The following is a 20010-nucleotide window of genomic DNA, read 5'->3' as shown; positions in this document are numbered from 1 at the left end:
CTGGGGTTGTTCAGCCTGGAGAAGAGGAGGCTCCGGGGAGACCTAATAGCAGCCTTCCAGTACCTGAAGGGAGCCTACAGGAAGGCTGGGGAGAGCCTGTTTAGAAAGGCCTGCAGTGACAGGACGAGGGGCAATGGCTTCAAGCTGGAGGGGAACAGATTTAGACTGGAGATGAGGAGAGGGTTCTTCACTGTGAGGGTGGTGGAGCACTGGAACAGGTTGCCCAGGGAGGTGGTTGAGGCCCCATCCCTGGAGATATTCAAGGAGAGGCTCGACGAGGCCCTGGGCAACCTGGTCTAGTTGGGGGTGTCCCTGCTGACTGCGGGGGGGTCGGACTAGATGGCCTTTGGAGGTCCCTTCCGGCCTGGACCATTCTATGACTCTATGATTCTATGATAATTCCCAGCTCCATATGAGGTCCCACACATACTTCCCCTCTCCTCCTTTTACCCAGACCTCCTATCACCCATCCCCTATCACATTCCCCGAGCTGAAACCTCACCCAAATAGTCTCTGTTCACTGACCCTCCAACCGGCATGCCCTACAGCCCAAGTTCAACACCAGGCTGTCTCCAGCCACAGGCTGGGCCTCATAGGGATTTGGATTCCTCCAACCACCAGTGAAAAGTGTCACTGGGTGCAACACCCTCACCTCTACCTTTACAGCAGCCAGCTGGAGAAGGACATGGGAGCCCTGGTCCGGTCCCTGCTCTAGAAGCAAGTGCCACTGGCTCACTGTGTGACCGGGGAAGGTGACTATGCCTTACTCTGCCTCAGTTTCCCCATCTCTGAAATCAGGAGGGTAACACGCATCTCCAATTAGAACCATTAACTGCTTTGTTCTCATTTTGTAAGTTTCGTAAAAGATAAGCCAGTTTTGCAAGGCCTTAAACTGTACAAATGTCACCAGCTTCTTCTGCCTGAAGCAGCCATACAGACAGATGGTACTAAATTAAGACAGCGAGAAGCACGTGGAGATGATAGCCTGGATTTAATAAAAATGTCATCTGGCACAGCTGGGTCTGGAAGAATCACAGAATGGTCAGAGTTGGAAGGGACCTTAAAGACCATCCAGTTCCAACCCCCCTGCCCTGGGCAGGGACACCTCCCACCAGACCAGGTTGCTCCAAGCCCCATCCAGGTTGCTCAAAGCCCCATGGAAGAAGATGTAGAAAAAAGCCATAAACGCCTAGACTGCAATTTGCACTTGGTTTTCCTAAATCCTTTTCTTTATTTTTATTTTTTTAAACTAACTGTCCTGCAATTGAGTTCAGCAGGTAAGGCCACAATCCCAGTTTGAACATGATAAACTGCTTCTCAGGGTTTTAAGTGCCATCTGCCAAAACACGGGGGAAGAGTCTCAGAGAGGAGCTGGTCCAGGTAACCTGTTAACACACCATAAACCACCTGTGCACTGCCCTGGCTGCCCAATAGTTATGCTCTTTTACCAGCATCAGTGGCATTGACTGGCACAGCACGTCTTTCAGCTGAGAGGGGACAACAGGGACACAGTAAAAGGTACAGTTAAAAAGTTGACCGTCTCCAGCTTCATTCAAAATCAACAGAACTACAGAAAAATAAGACTCCTGCTTAACGCCAGGAATAAGTCTGTTCTGTAGAAAAAAAAAAAAAAAAAAAAGGAATGACAATATTTCTTTAAACGTGTACTTCCGGCTACTTCCTTAAATTCTAATTAAAATACCAGTGGCCACACCACTACCCTACCACGTGACGCAAGCATTTTGAATCTAGGTCAGAATGTAATTAAAACAGACTAAGGATCTAATTGCCAAAAAGAGAAAAAAGGTCTTCCCATGGCTCAGTGATCTCACGACGTTTCAGCAGGAGATGCATTATTATACACCCCAGCTCAGCTTCCCTGAGTTTGCCTCCCCAAAGCTACACAGAATTTGATCCTAAATACATACAGCAAACCAGGATTCTATTCTCCTTTTTTTTTTCTGATAAACAGCTACTAAAATAGGAAAAGGAAAACCAGTTAAATGCACATCTGGGGCTCTCTCTTCCTCTCCTCCTACTCACAGCATGCCTTAATCATGAGGAACATAAAATGGTAAGCAGTTTACCAGGGCGAGCAGGCAGCGAGGTGGATGGAACACTTGGCAGTCTGATGTCTCTCATTCCCTTGTTCAATTCTTCTTGCTCCAGTTCTTCTAATTCTGCCATCAGCTCATCCTAAATTCAAGCAAAACATCGTTTACAAATTCATTGCCCTGACAGGGATCTCAGGCAAGGGCACATTTAACGACCACGAAGCAAAGCGCTACTGAAAAAAACAGTTTAGACCTGGAAACAAACTTTATATATATATATGTAAAAAAAAAAAGCGTATCACTACTATAATTTTTACTAAGTGTGGGCAATAACCCTTAATTAAAAGTTGAAAGGACCTTGGAAGTTAGAAACAGGACAAGGTATAAAATTAGAAACAAAACAGCGTTGTACTCCTCATAAAGACAAACAGAAAAATGGGCAAAAAACCAGAAAGATCCCTGTGCCTTCCTCGAGTTTATTCCAAGCCTAGAGCCTGTACTCTCTAACGGATCCTAATTTTAATGTGCAATTTCTCCCGTTTTAAAGAGCAAACAGCTCCACTGGTTATAAGGCAGCCTGTCATTAAAAATCATGTTTCAGCCCTATCGCACAAGTCCCGGATTATATATGATTTCCAAGCAGCACTGGAATCAGAGCTGTCCTCCTGGGTCCTGCTTCTCACTCCTGCAGCACGTAACACCCTGGGGCTTTTGGCTGCAGAAACCCATTTGGACCGATGATCTAAACCACTTGTTTCATACTAAAAATAACAAGACCACACCACTTTTTAAAAAAGCCAAAGACTTACTCCTTGGCTGAAGTTTCCCAAAGGAAGGAAGCAAAATATTACCTATTTGTAGAGAAATGGACCTTTGCCACCTTGATAAGACGGTTTAAAAAGAAACAACAGGCGGAAGTGGGTGGGGAAAACGTGGCTGTAACGAAGTGAGATCTACCAGGTGTTGAAATGGGCTTTGCCCACCCGTTTAGACCCTGCTTATCACCAATGTGGAAATTAAAATTATAATGACATAGCCACTACAGGCCTTCCTAGATTGCGTTTCTCATCTTTTTGTATTTTTAAGGCCAAAAAAGGCTATATATTTGCATATCTGATGGTGCAAATACTAGGATATCATCTAAAAATTTCAGCATCGGGTCTATACCTGGTGATGTTCAATTGACAGCTGATGAGCTGCTCAAAGAAAAGTGCAAGAAATTAGGGCCCCAGTTTAACTTCGGCATTTAGCAAAGGCACAAGCGCATCGACTTCAAGTGCCTCAGGCAGAAGACAAGCTTCTCACAACGTTAGTACCCAAGTTGTTATGAATGAAGTCAATGGAAAACAGGTATTTCTGAAGATCTCTAGGTGGTCACGGAATCAGGGAATTAGAGTTGGAAGGGACCTCTAGAGACCATCCAGTCCAACTCCCCGGCCAAAGCAGGGTTGCCCAGAGCACATCACTCAGGAGCATGAAGGGCTTGAAGATCTCCAGAGAAGGGGACTCCACACCCTCCCTGGGCAGCCTCTGCCAGGGCTCTGCCACCCTCACCCCAAACAAGTTCTTCCTCACATTGGAGTGGAACTTCCCATGGTCCAGCTTGTGCCCGTTGCCCCTCGTCCTGTCCCTGGGAACCACTGAGAAGAGTCCAGCTCCATCCTCCTTCAACCCATCCTTTAGACCCTCGTCAGCATTCAGAAGGTCTCCCCTCAGCCTTCTCTTCTCCAGGCTCAAGAGCCCCAGCTCTCTCAGCCTTTCCTCATCAGGGAGATGCTCCAACCCCTCCATCATCTCTGTTGCCCTACGCTGGACTCTCTCCAGCAGTTCCCTGTCCCTCTGGAACTGGGGAGCCCAGCACTGGAGGCAGGATTCCAGTTGTGGCCTCCCCAGTGCAGAGCAGAGGGGGAGAATGACCTCCCTCCACCTCCTGGCCACACTCTTCCCTCCGCAGCCCAGGATCCCAATGGCTCTCTTGGTCATCTAACACTCTTCCACTCCAAATTAGTCCTTACCAACCTCTGCTGAACAAGTAAACAATTAAGAGGTTTGCCAGGCACAACAGGCTCAGGAAAAAAACAAAAGGCGGGGGTGGGGGGGGGGAAAGCTGAAGGAAACAGTAATCACAACCCCTACACTTTTAACATAATAGTGTGATGGCTACAACATTTGCTCTCGACGTGGGAGACCCAAGATTTAAGTTCTTCTAATCCTCAGGCAGAGATTTAGCTTATGTTTCCCACACATCCAGGCATTGCTCTATGACGAGGCTGTGGAGTATTGCAACAGCAACAACAAATCCCCTTTCTCTTAGTGAACCTTGGCCAAAAAGAGAGCAGGGAGAAGATACCATGTCAACCCGCAGGTCCTCTGGAATGTGCATATTTTGCATCTGATTATCAGAAAAAGGCCCCTAGGCAAGGGTTACCCCTTCCAGTGAGCATCCTACTCAGGTAGGACACAGGTTTTTTGCATTCTTCATGACATTCAAGAAGGCCGATGGCATCCTGGGGGGCATCAGGAAGAGTGTGGCCAGAAGGTGGAGGGAGGTCATCCTGCCCCTCTGCTCTGCCCTGGGGAGGCTCCATCTGGAGCACTGGGACCAGTTCTGGGCTCCCCAGTTCCAGAAGGACAGGGAACTGCTGGAGAGGGGACAGCAGAGGGCTACAGAGATGATGAGGGGCCTGGAGCATCTCCCTTATGAGGAGAGGCTGAGGGACTTGGGTCTGTTTAGTCTGGAGAAGAGAAGGCGGAGGGGGGATCTGATCAATGCTTATAAATACTTGAAGGGAGGGTGTCAGGAGGATGGGGCCAGGCTTTTTTCAGTGGTGCCCAGGGACAGGACAAGAGGAAATGGGCACAAACTTGAATATAAGAAGTTCCACCTAAACATGAGGAGGAACTTCTTTCCTGTGAGAGCGGTAGAGCCCTGGAAGAGGCTGCCCAGGGAGGTGGTGGAGTCTCCTTCTCTGGAGACGTTCAAACCCCACCTGGACATGTTCCTGTGGGACCTGCTCTGGGTGGACCTGCTCTGGCAGGGGGCTGGACTAGATGATCTCCAGAGGTCTCTTCCAACCCCATATGATTCTATGATTCACTGTGTCAATCTAGGGAGAAAGAGCCCTTAGGTTTTTGTGTCTCTCTGGAGCAGTAGAAATTACATGCTTCCATGATCTCCTTACACCCATGACACACGTGAGAAGAGGAAATACAAGTTTACGGTCAAAATGTCCTACAAAAAAATAAAATTAAATATCATGCTCTAACACAAATCACCTCATAACCCAGTGGCTAAGTAATTTATTCCAGTGCTTTTAAGCTGAAGTGGCCTGCAAACCAGGTCTCCCAATTATAGGACAAGTGCTAACAGTATTGTGCTCCTATGCAAAGGCAGGTGCTGGTGTAAGGATGCTCCATGTGATAGTGGCATATTTTCCCAGAACAGAAAATAAGCCCATCAACTTAAGATCAGTGTCTCTTAGGACCTTCCAGATCAATCCACAACATGCTTACAAAGCCTACATTCCTAAAAGTTAAGCGCTGATGAAAAGTAAGCAACACGGCATAGCTGTTCAGGATGGCAGGGGTTTCCAGCTCCTCAAAGCCCAGTTGGTACAGGCCAAACCCAACCCCATTCCTTGTGCCAGTATTGATTAAACGTTTCTTGAAAGTCTATTTATACTCAAAGCAGGAAAAAAAGGAAAGCAGACAACGGGAACAAAATGCAAAGAATCATTACTATAACAAATTATAACTGTTGAATTAAACTTCTCCTCCTCCCCAAGTCAAGCGAATTATGATATAGCATAGGTATTTTTCTTTGTTGTCCATTCGGGCACGTAGGAACAAACTAGTTGGGCACAGAATGAATTGTTTGATTCTTTAGGACATTCTTAAAATGATCCCTAGTGCTTGGTCATTTTAAAACACAGTTAAAAACCAAAACCAAACTGACTGCAATATTGAGGCCAATCCCCAGCTCTGCAAGGGTCTACCTGACCCTTGAGTCCTCAGCCACGGTTGGATCAGAAAATAAGTAATGTCCTGCTCAGATACACAAAACCAAGTCCCAGGACACTGGATGAAAGCTACTGCAACAAATTTTCAGAAGGTTCTAAGTGCCTTGTGGGGGGTTTCAGCAGAAAAGTGCTCAAGGAAGAAACCATCACTGCCTCCAGAAGGAATTATTTCTACTTAATGTATCTATGGCTGTAGAAGATCTGGAAAACACGGCAAGGACGTGCACCTCCAAGTGCCAAAAAAGACCGTAAAAAACTGGCCCAAACATTCAGAATTCTGAACAGCAGCCTGTTCGTGGTGTAGGAACGTGCACTTAAGACAAACAGATGTCTATTTGGAGCACAAAAAATTATATGTTTCAAGCACCCACTTGGAGCAGCACAAATTACATGTTTCAGTGACCTCCTCCTTCCAAGGTACAAATGAGAATAACAACTACAGGAGCGCAGTTAAAATTGGCTTTTTAAAATTTATACATAAATTAAAAATATTTTTATATTTTTACACATATCAAAATTTTATTACATTATGTATATTATTAATTTTATATGTATATATAAAAAATACAAAAATGTCCTAGCTAGCGTAAGCCAGAATCAAGGAATTCGTGCAAGAAACTGGATGTGAGAATTCCACATCCACAACTTTTGGGAAACAAACCACTAGAACAAGCCACCACACAAATAAATAACTATGGAGTCATTTAAGAGCTAAAACTCACAGGCTTTACTGAAGTACTAACCTCGTCAAACTCCTCACCAAAGCCGGCTCGGTTTGAAATAGCGTCTGAAATCTCCTGGGCAACATCTTGCTGTTCAGTGATATCTTGCATCAAATCATCGATTTTGTTCAAGTCCCTGGCAAGACAACATGGAAATATTTTTTAAAGATATATTGTTCAAATCCTATGGAAGAAAACTATTTTCTTTTTACACCCGTGGCTGTATAAACAGTAGAGCTCGCAGGGAATAATTTCCCTCACCTACACCTTCATGATTCTTGGCAAGCTTCTGTGCTTTTTTAGCCAGTCCAATTTCTTCCACTTTGGGATTATAACAAAAGTCAAACTGCAGCAGTCTGCATCTCTCTCCCTCTCTGGGCTTCCCATCCCTCTGCCAGACAACAGTCCCATTCCCTGGGCAGATCCCATCTCCTTCCCGAGGTCAGCACCTTTAGAGATGCATCTTTTTTTGATATTAAGCTTTTGTCAGATGTTGGGGGAACTTAAAAGAACTACACCCCATTTAAAAAGCTCCTCCTCATTGTTAATTTCATTATTGCTTCAGTTTCTGTTTACTTCTCTGGGAACAACTCTTCTGATTTAACTCTGTTTATTCAGGCAGGAAAATGCCTCTTGAAACAATATAGGCCGTACATAAGTACTGTACACACACAAAAAAATGACCCTCTCTTTTATTCAAGTCTAATTAGTGCTTTGAATCATACAGTCCAGGTTATGGAAATGAGAAAAAGAGACCACTTAGTTTCCTCAACTAAGTTTTCTTCTGGGAAAAACGGAGGGCAGTACCACACAGATCTCTCTCGTTAATTGGACTTCCTTCTAGACTCACTGGTAAGATAGTTTTCTGCCAAATATAACACTATGGGACCGACAGCATCCCTGACATTAAATGCCAGAACCAAAAATTAAGTCCAAACCGGTTGACAGGATGTTGACACGGTCCCCCACAACATCCTGATTGCCAAATTGGAGGGGTACGGATTTGATGGGTGGACTGTTCAGTGGAGAAGGAACTGGCTAGATGGTCGCATCCAGAGGGTGGTACTCAATGGCTCAAAGTCCAGATGGAGACCAGTCACAAGTGGTGTCCCTCAAGGGTCCGTGCTGGGGCCGGTGCTGTTTAACATTTTTATCAATGATATAGACAGGGAGATTAAAGGCACCATCAGCAAGTTTGCGGACGATACCAAGCTGTGTGGTGTTGTCCATACACCAGAGGGACAGGATGTCATCCAAAAGGACCTGGACAGGCTGGAGAGGTGGGCCCAGGTGAACCTCATGAGGTTCAACAAGAGCAAATGCAAGGTTCTGCACCTGGGCCGGAACAATCCTCGCCACCAATACAAACTAGGGGGTGAGGGATTGGAAAGCAGCCCTGAGGAAAGGGACTTGGGGGTGCTGGTGGAGGAGAAGCTGGACATGAGCAGGCAGTGGGCAGCTGCAGCCCAGAAGGCCAATCCCATCCTGGGCTGCATCAAAAGCTGCGTTGCCAGCAGGTCCAGAGAGGTGGTTCTGCCACTTTACTCTGCTCTGGTGAGACCTCACCTGGAGTATTGTGTGCAGGTCTGGAGCCCTCAATATAAGAAGGACATGGACCTGATGGAGAGGGTCCAGAGGAGGGCCACAAGGATGATCAGGGGGATGGAGCACCTCTGCTACGAGGACAGGCTGAGGGAGCTGGGGTTGTTCAGCCTGGAGAAGAGGAGGCTCCAGGGAGACCTAATAGCAGCCTTCCAGTACCTGAAGGGGGCTACAGGAAGGCTGGGGAGAGCCTGTTTAGAAAGGCCTGTAGTGACAGGACGAGGGGCAATGGCTTCAAGCTGGAGGGGAACAGATTTAGACTGGAGATGAGGAGAGGGTTCTTCACTGTGAGGGTGGTGGAGCACTGGAACAGGTTGCCCAGGGAGGTGGTTGAGGCCCCATCCCTGGAGATATTCAAGGAGAGGCTCGATGAGGCCCTGGGCAACCTGGTCTAGTTGGGGGTGTCCCTGCTGACTGTGGGGGGGTCGGACTAGATGACCTTTGGAGGTCCCTTCCGGCCTGGGCAATTCTATGATTCTATGATTCTATGATTCTATGACTGCAACAATTAAAATAGTTTGAAAGTGGTTAGTAAGCTCAACTGGAAAGCTATTAGCAAGCACTTACATATTTTCATGCACTTTTTTCATAGCTTGTGCAGCGTATCCCATATTCTTGAGCACTTCTGTGTTGGTGTGGGAGTTTTCCAACGCCTCTCGCTGGAACTCAATGGTCGAAAGCGTCCCATCAATTTGACTCAACTGTTTCTCGTACCTCTTTTTCCTCTTCAGCGCTTGCAAGGCAGCTGGAACAGGAAGAGGAGAAGGACACCATGGATTTTCATTGCAAAATGCAAGGATGAGTAGTTCAGCACCGAGAATTTATAATTCTCACCCTCCTACCTGACTAGTAGGGAGAAAAACTTTGCGCACGCCAGGTCAGCAGCCTGTTTATCACCAACATGCTGTTGCATGAACATGCTGGGAAGCCTCTTTTAGATTAAATTCCTTTTAGCACCACAGGGAAGAGCAGCTTCTTCCTCCACTGCAGATCATCATCTCCAACTTCCATCCTGTGCACGCAGGCAAAGCAGGGAAGATGAGGAGGAAAAAGAAAAATGTCAGAGGAAAGCCAGAAAGGAGGAAACCGGGGGGAAAAGAAAGAAAGGAGAGGTTGCAAAATATAAATAGAAACTAAGAAAGACAGAGTTAAGGAGATCTGTCATGATAACCATGCCTCCACCAATGCTGCACCTTCCAATGTTCTCTCAGCAGCAGAAACTTTCCAGGGAAAGCCCAAAGGGCCTGACCAAGCAGGGGGGCTGGATCAGAGGAGGACTCACATTTCCCTGGGTTTCAGCTGCATCTGTTTCTTACAATCACTTAGGAGCATGAACTTTAAACCTTAACACTTGAAAACACACAGAACTTTGCAGACACGGCCAGAGTCAAATCCAGCTACTCCCCATTACCATTGTAAATTGCCGAGATTAGTCTTTTATATTTGCTTAGTTCTAAGCACCATACTTTCCCCAGAGTAAATAATTACCAGAACAAATGCACGTGACGAGCAGGGGGAGAAAAGGGCTTTCTCTCAGCCTCTGGGTGTGGAACACACATAATCTTGCCACAAGCATTTCCTGACCGCTGTCTTTTCCAAACTCCACGTGCCAGACCAAAAAAAAAAAAACCAAAAACCAACAAAAAAAAACCCAAAACCCAAGCAAAACCAAAAGAGACTGAGTTAACATATTGCTTTTTCGATGCTATTAATAGCTGTGTCCTTTCCCTTGTCTCTTACATTTTATTTTGAAATCAGGTTCAGAGCCAGCAAGCAACTGTACCCCCCAAACTCAGAAAAACAACAGCAGTGATTACTGTTGCTGTCCTGTTTTGCAGGCGTGCAATAACACTGAACCCTGACATCGGGCTACACAACTTGTCCACTTAAGTTAGGATCCCTCCAAAGGGGGGGCACAAATTTATGGTGTTTAACCACACACTAAAAAATTCAGCACTTTCTTGACAGGACAAGGGGTAACAGGCACAAGCTGGACCAGGGGAAGTTCCACTCCAATGTGAGGAAGAACTTGTTTGGGGTGAGGGTGGCAGAGCCCTGGCAGAGGCTGCCCAGGGAGGGTGTGGAGTCCCCTTCTCTGGAGATCTTCAAGCCCCACCTGGATGCTCCTGAGTGATGTGCTCTGGGCAACCCTGCTTTGGCCGGGGGGTTGGACTGGATGGTCTCTAGAGGTCCCTTTGGATGATCTCTAGAGGTCCCTTCCAACTCCAACAATTCCCTGATTCCATAAAATGCCTGAATCAACATGGTCACAGTTGTTCATCACTGGCTGTGCAAAGACCAGCATTCACACAGGCTAAGACACACAGTGCCTTCTAGCACCTGCAGTAAAATGTTTCAGGACAGCACAGGAATCACAACAGATTATTCAAAATATTCAAATTCAAGACTTTCCCACGCATATCATGCATATTCTTTAACATCTCTGTTGGAGACATGGACAGTGGGATTGAGTGCACCCTCAAGTAGTTTGCCAAGACCACCAAGCTGTACGGTGTGGTCGCCATGCTGGAGGGAAGAGATGCCATCCAGAGGGACCTGGGCAGGCTGGAGAGGTGGGCCCATGCAAACCTCATGAAGTTCAACCAAACCAAGTGCAGGGTCCTGCACCTGGGTCACAGCAATTCCAGGCACAAATACAGGTTGAGCAGAGAATGGCTGGAGAGCAGCCCTGAGGAGAAGGACTTGGGGGGGGTGGTGGATGAGAAGCTCAACATGAGCTGGCAATGTGCACTGGCAGCCCAGAGAGCCAACTCCATCCCGGGCTGCATCAAGAGAAGCGTGGCCAGCAGGGCACAGGAGGCGATTTTGCCCCTCTGCTCTGGTGAGACCCCACCTGGAGCTCTGTGTCCAGCTCTGGAGTCCTCAGCACAGGAAGGACATGGACCTGTTGGAACAGGCAAAGCAGAGGGCCATGAAGATGATCAGAAGGATGGAGCACCTCTGCTGTAATGAGAGACTGAGAGAGTTGGGGTTGTTCAGCCTGAAGAAGAGAAGTCTGGGGAGACTTCATAGCAGCCTTCCAATATCTGAAGGGGCTCCAGGAGAGATGGGGAGGGACTCTTGGTCAGGGAGTGGAGCCATAGGATGAGGGGTAATGGTTTTAAATTGAAAGAGAGAAATTTAGATTAGAGACCAGAAAGAAATTCTTCCCTGTGAGGGTGGTGAGACACTGGAACAGGTTGCCCAGAGAAGCTGTGGCTGCCCCATCCCTGGAGGGGTTCAAGGCCAGGCTGGATGGGGCTTGGAGCAACCTGGTCTGGTGGGAGGTGTCCCTGCCCAGGGCAGGGGGGTTGGAACTAGATGGTCTTTAAGGTCCCTTCCAACTCTGACCATTCTGTGATTCTATGATTCTGAATAGGATGCGTGAACCTCAAAGGATGTCATGCAAGTGGCAAATGTAAGAACTGCAAAATTCTCATTGGCAATTCCAAAATACATCAGTTTGACTCAACACCAAAATTATCTTTTCACCTACTCGTTATTTCCCTACTTATTTATGCTTATTATTGGTAACACTAGGACACGAGCCACCCCCTTCCTCAGTTTCAGTTGAATCAAAATTTGATCGTGGATTCTTAGGTTAGGAAACCAGAGATTCCAGGTAAATTTAATGGCCTGAAATTAAGCATAAGACCAGCTGTGCCAGAGGAGACTCTAAAGCTCCGTGGAGGGAGGAGCAATAACTGGCTGATGCAGAAAGGCTCCAGCTGCAGTAAGTAGCTACCACAGGGAAATACTTCCAGGCGGTGTTTTTCACAAATGAGTCTCTGTAATGGTATTTTTATTATTGGCTGCTCAGAGAGAAAATGGATTTCCTCAGTTACACACAAAGGAGAGCTGTTTGTTTTTCTTCAAAATCCTGAAGGTTCCTGTATTAAGGTTTAATGAAACCACACCCAAATTAAGAAACCACGGAAGCAGCTAAACTTTGTGTGACTTCAACTATTCATAAAGAGCTTTTCCTAATTACTGTAGTGCAACATATCATCTTTATTAATTCTTTTCAATTTTACCAATGACTTATAGAACAAAGCACTTCATAGGAAACCAAGTTGTACTCCTTCCTCATCAACCAAGGCATAATTCCCATGCCGTGTCATATGCTTTTTCTCATTTATATTAAATGAATACCCTTCATTGTACAGTGTTTCGTATTAGAAGCTCCTATAGCTAAGATATGAGAATCTCCTTGTTCTTTGAGGTTTTTCTTTCTGCTTTACGGATTATCATGACCTTTAAGTGCTCTTCTGCGCGTACAAGCATTTTAAAATTTGTGTGCAACTCTTATAAGAAGAATAAAATGCTTCACAGAAATGCTATTGCATTGTAATAACCAAACTGAAGAAGAACGTATCTATCAAATAAATAAATAAATGGAGGAAAGAACATAAACTTACTTCACTGAAGGTCTAAGAGTATCGCTGAAAAAGAGTGTTGGCCATTCCAATCATTTCTAAGAAGGAAGACAGCCCAGGGAGAAGAGTCTAAGCAGGGGCAGGGTCTGAGGAAGCAAGTGTAATTAATACCAATTCAACCAGGAAGAGGTGGAGGACTTCTCCAGGAAAAAAAACAATCTATCTCATACACTGTCTCTGTTGTGCTCCAAAGAAGCTGATTCAACTCCTGCATTTCATAATTAACAGTTATTAAAAGTCAGCAGTTGGCTGGGCTTTAGCACATTTCCTGTGCTCTACTTCTGAGTCCAGCACACAGGATACACAGCATAGATTAGGAACCACTGCTTTTAATTTGAATTTTTATTTTATTTTCAAGATAAGTGGGTGGAACAACAATAGACCATTCTGTCATTTTAAGCAAGCATATTAAAGACCTGTAGTTAATAACATACAGAAGGACACTTTTCCAGTATCACTGCTATGTTGATACTTTATTAAGGAAGCAGAAACCACCAGGTGGGCAATGGCAATCCTGGTCACACTGACTATCCAGGTTTCTGAAGGGAAGAACAAAAGTAGTGACATAGGAAGAGCTGTGGCACACTCCTCACAGTTTCATGACAGATCAGAATGAAAAGAGACAGTACAGTGATAACAGCACCTTTACCTGTCAAGCCCACCACCAGCACCCATCAGGACAAGAACTACCAATGATCTCATCTTCTGAAGCAGAAATAAAATCATTGTCTAGTAATCCGTAAGGTTCCCAGGGGGAAACTGGTGAAGAAGGAAATCTTCAAAAGCTGTAACACCACTGTGAAAATACTGTATCTCATTCTTGGAATCAGTTCATAAATGTCCACTCCGATGAGTCCCGTAAGGGATTGATGGATCATAATCTCCCTTACGCCAGGGACAATCAAAAGAAATGTTGCTGAGGCCATAAAAAAAAAAAAAATCATACCACCTTAAGCTTGTTATCAGCATTTAATAATCCTTACAACCTTGTGGGGGAAGCCACATACAGTTACAACCGAGGCACTAATTCAAGAACAATAATGTCCTTGACTCATAACAATTCCAATTCACACAAGGCACCTGAACCATGACCACGAAGATCACAGAAGGAAGACGCGCTATGGGCTTACTCCTATCTCCCCACCAGGAACCCCCAGCCCCAACCTGTCGTACACCCTGCCACGACTGTGACGGCCCCGTAGGTGTTAACACACAGCTACTACCTCCTTGTTTGGTTTCAACAGCCTCCTGGTCATAGCTAACTCACTGGAAAGGAATGCTACAGGGCTACATGAGACCTGCCCAAATGCACCACGCAACATACCTAGCAGCATCTTGCTTGTGAAACCCTACATGCTATTCCAACTTTCTACACGGGTTTTATCCTCAAATAGTACTATGTGGCTCTTTACGGTTAAGATTTAATCCTATTCTGGATGACTTCTTTTAACTTACTTCTCTTCATTTGACCATTTCTTAGGATCTGTGAAAGATTCCAGGCTGAAGCAACACTCATTCACGTGTATGTTATTTCCATAGGTACAGGTGCACTTCAAAAAAAACACATTTCCTTTTAAACAGAGTTCTCAAATATTCAGTATCAATTTCTGTTCTTTAAATTTTCCTGTATGACCTTCAAAATATTGAAGATGAAAAGCCAATTTGCAGGCAGACCTGGCAGCTGTGCACCAGCTGAAACTGAGATACCTAAAAAGTGTAGCAAGAAATATATATTAAAAAAAATTAATAGTTTGTATCTGGAATGAGGAGAGATTAAAAGGCGGTGCTAATTGTGAAAAGAAATATTGCTTATCATGACATAACCTCTGCAGGAGGAATTCCAAAACGCACCACTTGAGGGTCTCGAAAACCCTCGAGTGGTTTAGCTACAGTAAGCTATTAATGGGGAGTGTTGGAAACGTATCACCCCAAAAGCGTAGCTCATTTCAGATTAGGTACAGGAACTGCAGAGATGCTCACTTCTTAAAGGAGAGCCAAAAATATTTGAGGGATGCTTCACATCTGTTTGCGCAGCTAATGCGTTATGGCCTTTAAGTCAAGTTAAGCCTACTGAGGTCACAGGAACCCACTCGAGAATCATCTGAAGTCACGAAAAATTGCTGGTGCTTAAACCTGCTCTCTCTTGCATCAGAATAACTGACGCAGACTCACATGCCTAAAAATCAAATGACATCATGCTAATTGCTGCATTATTCTATACCTAGGTATGTCTTGCTCCAGTCTCAGACGCTTACATTTTAGTTTCCACAGGCTTCTCCACAGACGCAATTAAGAAAATACACCATTAAAAATTACCTACAAGGTCCCTTGGAAACATTCACTTTAACAAAGCAATGAAGATTAAAACTTTTATTCTCTCATTGGTGTGTATGTTTACAGAATGCTACAATAGGTACTGGTTAGAATCAGAGAATAGAACCATAGAATCATCTAGGTTGGAAGGGACCTTCAAGATCATCTAGTCCAACCATCAACCTAACTCTGACCAAAAAAACCCATCACTAAACCATGTCTCTAAGTACTGTGTCAACCCATCTTTTGAACACCTCCAGGGATGGTGCCTCAACCCCTTCCCTGGGCAGCCCATTCCAAGGCTTAATAACCCTTTCAGTGTAAACATTTTTCCTAATCTCCAACCTGAACCTCCCCTGGTGTAACTTGAGGCCATTTTCCCTTGTCCTGTCTCCTGTGACTTGGGAGAAGAGACCAACCTCCCCTGGCTACACCCTCCTTTCAGGGAGTTGGAGAGAGTGAGAAGGTCTCTCCTCAGCCTCCTCTTCTCCAGGCTGAACACCCCCAGCTCCCTCAGCTGCAGTTCATAAGACTTGTGCTCCAGACCCCTCACCAGCTTTGTTGCCCTTCTCTCTACCCGCTCCAGCCCCTCGATGTCTTTTTTGTGGTGAGGGGCCCAAAACTGGACACAGCCCTGGAGGTGGGGCCTCACCAGTGCCCAGGACAGAGGCACCATCACTGCCCTGCTCCTGCTGGCCACGCTGGTCCTGACCCAGGCCAGGATGCTGGTGGCCTTCTTGGCCACCTGGGCACACTGCTGGCTCCTGTTCAGCCGGTGTCCACCAACACCCCCAGGTCCTTTTCTGCCAGGCAGCTCCAGCCTGTAGCACAGATTTCCTCCGAACTATATAGTAGAGTATACCAACTAATGAGCTGCTACGTGTAAATCAATAGCAATTAAACTGCAAAGCAATGGCCATATCAAAGGCAGGGCTATTCTTGGGGGTTTATGTTCACTCACTAGCCTGCTAAATTCAAGCACTTCGGCACAGCAAGGTTAGTCTCTCTCATTTCTCCTCTGGATGTAGTTACACCATCCCCTTTTGGCTTTAGAGCCATTTTTGGCATGAAAAAAAAATAATCCTGCTTTCTACTCCTCACCCTACTCCTGTCTCTTTACTGTCCTTAACTGCAGGTTCCTGAGCAAACCACAGGATAAAAAAAAAAAAAAAAGAGGTCATTTTAATGACATCTGCTCAAGAATCCAGTTTGCAGCACAACTCCACCAATGGATAAAATCAGGGGGACGGAGCCTTGAGCATGGCCATGGAAATAAACACCCAGCAGAGAAGCTTCGTTGTGTCACACGCTGCGTGCCCGAAGCACGAGGCCACATCATTTGGCCAACGCCTGGAACCAGCCTCAACCAGCTAAAGCGAAGGAGAAGCACATCCCACCTTCTCCCAACAGCAAGAACTCACTACTGCCTGGTGCACCACCCTCTTCTTCACAGGTGCTGTGGACTCCACTGGGTTAGTGGAACTGAGCCTAAATAAACAACCCAGACCAAAAAACCACCCACAATATCATGGAATCAGGGAATTGTCAGAGTTGGAAGGGACCTCTGGAGACCATCCAGTCCAACTCCCCTGCTAAAGCAGGGCTGCCCAGAGCACATCACTCAGGAGCATCCAGGCGGGGCTTGAAGATCTCCAGAGAAGGGGACTCCACACCCTCCCTGGGCAGCCTCTGCCAGGGCTCTGCCACCCTCACCCCAAACAAGTTCTTCCTCCCATTGGAGTGGAACTTCCCATGGTCCAGCTTGTGCCCGTTGCCCCTCGTCCTGTCACTGGGAACCACTGAGAAGAGTCCGGCTCCACCATCCTTCAACTCACCCTTTAGATACTCATGTATTCTCATGTACTCTACAACTCCCTGAAAGGAGGGTGTAGAGAGGTGGGGGTCGGTCTCTTCTCTCAAGTCACAGGCGACAGGACAAGAGGAAATGGCCTCAAGTTGCCCCAGGGGAGGTTCAGGCTGTATTAGGAAAAATTTTTTCACTGAAAGGGTTATCAAACATTGGAATGGGCTGCCCAGGGAGGTGGTTGAGGCACCATCCCTGGAGGTGTTCAAAAGCCGGGTTGATGTAGTGCTGGGAGGTCTGGTTTAGTGATGATGCTCCTTGTTTGTTGTGTGGGTGTCTATTTTTGTCAGTTAGGTTGATGGTTGGACAAGATGATCTTTAAGGTCCCTTCCAACCTAGAAGATTCTGTGATTCTGTATCTTATGTATACTTATGTATCTTATGTATACTTATGTATAGGTTGCAGCTGCATCCATCCAGCTTTCCCAAATGGAAAGGCAGCCTTGGGGAAGCTGTGCCGAGGAGAGGGAGGGAGGGCAGGAGCGAGGCAGAAAGCACTGCTTCTTCCTGCAGCCACGCCAGCTTGAAGTCCAGCCTCGGGTTGAAGTTCCACAGAGGCACGTCCATCTGGATTGAGACACGTGGGAACGGCCACAGTGGGAAGGGGCAGCCCCGTCGCTCAGGCTGTCGCGCAGCGGAGCAGAGCCAGGAGCTCTCCTGTCCCTCCGTCTCACAGGGGATCAGTTTGAGGTGGATCAACCCTTCTGAACTAGCTCAGGGTGCCAGCACGCAGGTTCCACTGCCCGCAGAAGGGGACGAGCCAGACGCCCCCATGAAGCCCAGGGAGTAGAGAATTTGGGGTTGGGACAGGCCCGGCAGCCCCCCTGCTGCAGAGCAGTACTGGCTTTACACCCTCCAGCTGTTTGTGCCTTCAAATCCCTCCCATCTCCACCAATGCCTTCAAATCCTTCCCAAGTAAATCCTTTTTGCTAACGATTATTAAATCCTAACCTATTACAGATACATTAAAGAGCTAACCAAACCACCTTTACCACACAACTCCCCACAACTGCATTAACTTTTTAAGTTACCCAGCAATAGAAAGGGCAGATGAAAGACCTACTTTCTCATCACACCACAAATCTTCAATTCCAGATGTTTTGCTTCTGTTTTGAAGTACCTCAAGAAAAATAAAGCCTGGAGTAGATGACCAGGATTCCAGGTGACTTTAGGAAGTCATTCACTTGTTTCTCAAAGGCCTGGACATCCCCAAGACATCGGCTACCGTCACTTGCTTCCCAGAGATGACAACATCAGTAGAAGCAGGATCCAAAAGCAATTATTATCCCTTTGTACCATCTCCTTTGCAGCCAACAGCACCGTGGATCTGTAGTCACTGATGCTCTGAACTATCCTTCATTTTTTTAGTGACATGGTTTGAGGCAGATCATTGACTCGCTTTCTTCCCCAGTTGCCAGCAGCGTATTCTCCAGCCCTCGCAGCCAAAATCATGTGAATTCACCCATGAATCCTCACATTCTTCAGCTCCTCTGCTATCTGCACAACCAACCAGCAACGGGCCCCTACCCACGTTGCACAGGACTTTGTGGCACCATTTATCCAGCCTCAACTATAGTGCAAAGCATGAAAAAAAGCATCGCCCAGGGAACCACTGACACTAAACCAGTTAAGAATAAAGCACCTTGTTATCAGCCCACCATAACCAATCACAGAATCATTCAGGTTGGAAGAGACCCTTGGGATCATCGAGTTCAACCGTCAACCCTACTCTACAAAGTTCTCCCCTCCACCATGTCCCCCAACACCACATCTAAACAACTCCTAAACACATCCAGGGATGGTGACTCAACCACCTCCCTGGGCAGCCTATTCCAGTCTCTGACCACTCTTTCTGGGAAGAATTGTTTCCAAAAGTCCAGTCTAAACCTACCCTGTTGCAGCTTGAAGCCATTCCCTCTTGTTCTATCGCTAATGACCTGGGAGAAGAGACCAGCACCAACCTCTCTACAGTGTCCTTTCAAGTAGTTGTAGAGAGTGATGAGGTCTCATAGAATCATAGAATTTCCCAGGCCGGAAGGGACCTCCAAAGGTCATCTAGTCCGACCCCCCCGCAGTCAGCAGGGACACCCCCAACTAGACCAGGTTGCCCAGGGCCTCATCGAGCCTCTCCTTGAATATCTCCAGGGATGGGGCCTCAACCACCTCAACCACCACCTTTTGTCTCCCCTCAGCCTCCTCTTCCTCAAACTGAACAGTCCCAGCTCCTTCAATCATAGAATCATAGAATGGTTTGGGTTGGAAGGGACCTCAAAGATCATTGAGTTCCAACCCCCCTGCCCTGGGCAGGGACACCTCCCACTAGAGCAGGTTGCTCTTCATAAGATTTATTTTCCAGGCCCTTCACCAGCTCCATTGCCCTCATCTGCACCTGCTCCAGCACCTCCAGATCTCTTTTGTGTTGAGGTGCCCCAAAACTGGACACAACGCTCAAGCTGTGGCCCCACCAGCGCTGGGTACAGGGGGACAATCCCCTCCTACTTCTGCTGGCCACACTATTTTTGATACAAGCCAGAATGCCGTTGCCTTTCTTGCCCACCTCACACCATGGCAAACACCACCCCGAGACCCAAAGCCACCAGCACGTCCCAGGGCGCACACACACCACCCCCGTGACACCCACCCACAGCCGAACCCCCAAAACCCACCGCGTACCCCACATCCCCAGCCCAGAAAGGGGTTTGGCCCCCGGGATTCGAAGCCTCTCCGGCCCCACAGCCGCCACCACGGCTGCGGGGAGTACCCACCTCGCTTGTTCCTGGTGCCGTGCTGCCGGGCGGCCGCCAGCTCCCGCTGGATCCGCATCTCCAGGTACTCCTGCTTCTTGCTCAGCAGCTCCTCCGTCTCCCGCAGCCGGGCCAGCGCCTCCTGAGGCGAGGGCCCCCCGCGGCCCTTGGAGGCGGCCGAGCCGCCCCCCTTGAAGAACTTGGAAATCTTGCTCATGGCGATGGCGGCGGCACCCGCCGACGGAAGGCTCTGGCC

The 20010-nt window shown here is 47.1% G+C and overlaps 1 protein-coding gene across 1 annotated transcript in view; it reads right to left on the bottom strand.

The window, feature by feature from the left end:
* The window catches only part of CHMP4C (charged multivesicular body protein 4C), a 24304-nt gene extending 4301 nt beyond the window's left edge, over nt 1-20003 (bottom strand). The window contains exons 1-4 of the mRNA XM_014965160.1: nt 19776-20003; nt 8965-9142; nt 6817-6931; nt 2088-2196 (exon numbers count right to left, since the gene is read on the bottom strand). Coding sequence (XP_014820646.1) covers nt 2088-2196; nt 6817-6931; nt 8965-9142; nt 19776-19971 — 598 coding nt within the window. The 5' untranslated portion in view covers nt 19972-20003. The remainder of the gene's footprint in view (nt 1-2087; nt 2197-6816; nt 6932-8964; nt 9143-19775) is intronic.
* Nucleotides 20004-20010: the final 7 nt, after the last annotated feature.

The sequence above is a fragment of the Calidris pugnax genome, unplaced genomic scaffold (genome assembly GCF_001431845.1).
Source record: "Calidris pugnax isolate Ruff unplaced genomic scaffold, ASM143184v1 scaffold41, whole genome shotgun sequence".
In the NCBI taxonomy this organism is placed as follows: domain Eukaryota; kingdom Metazoa; phylum Chordata; class Aves; order Charadriiformes; family Scolopacidae; genus Calidris; species Calidris pugnax.
Note: the sequence above shows the minus strand (reverse complement) of the source record. Positions and strands in the feature narration are given on the sequence as shown.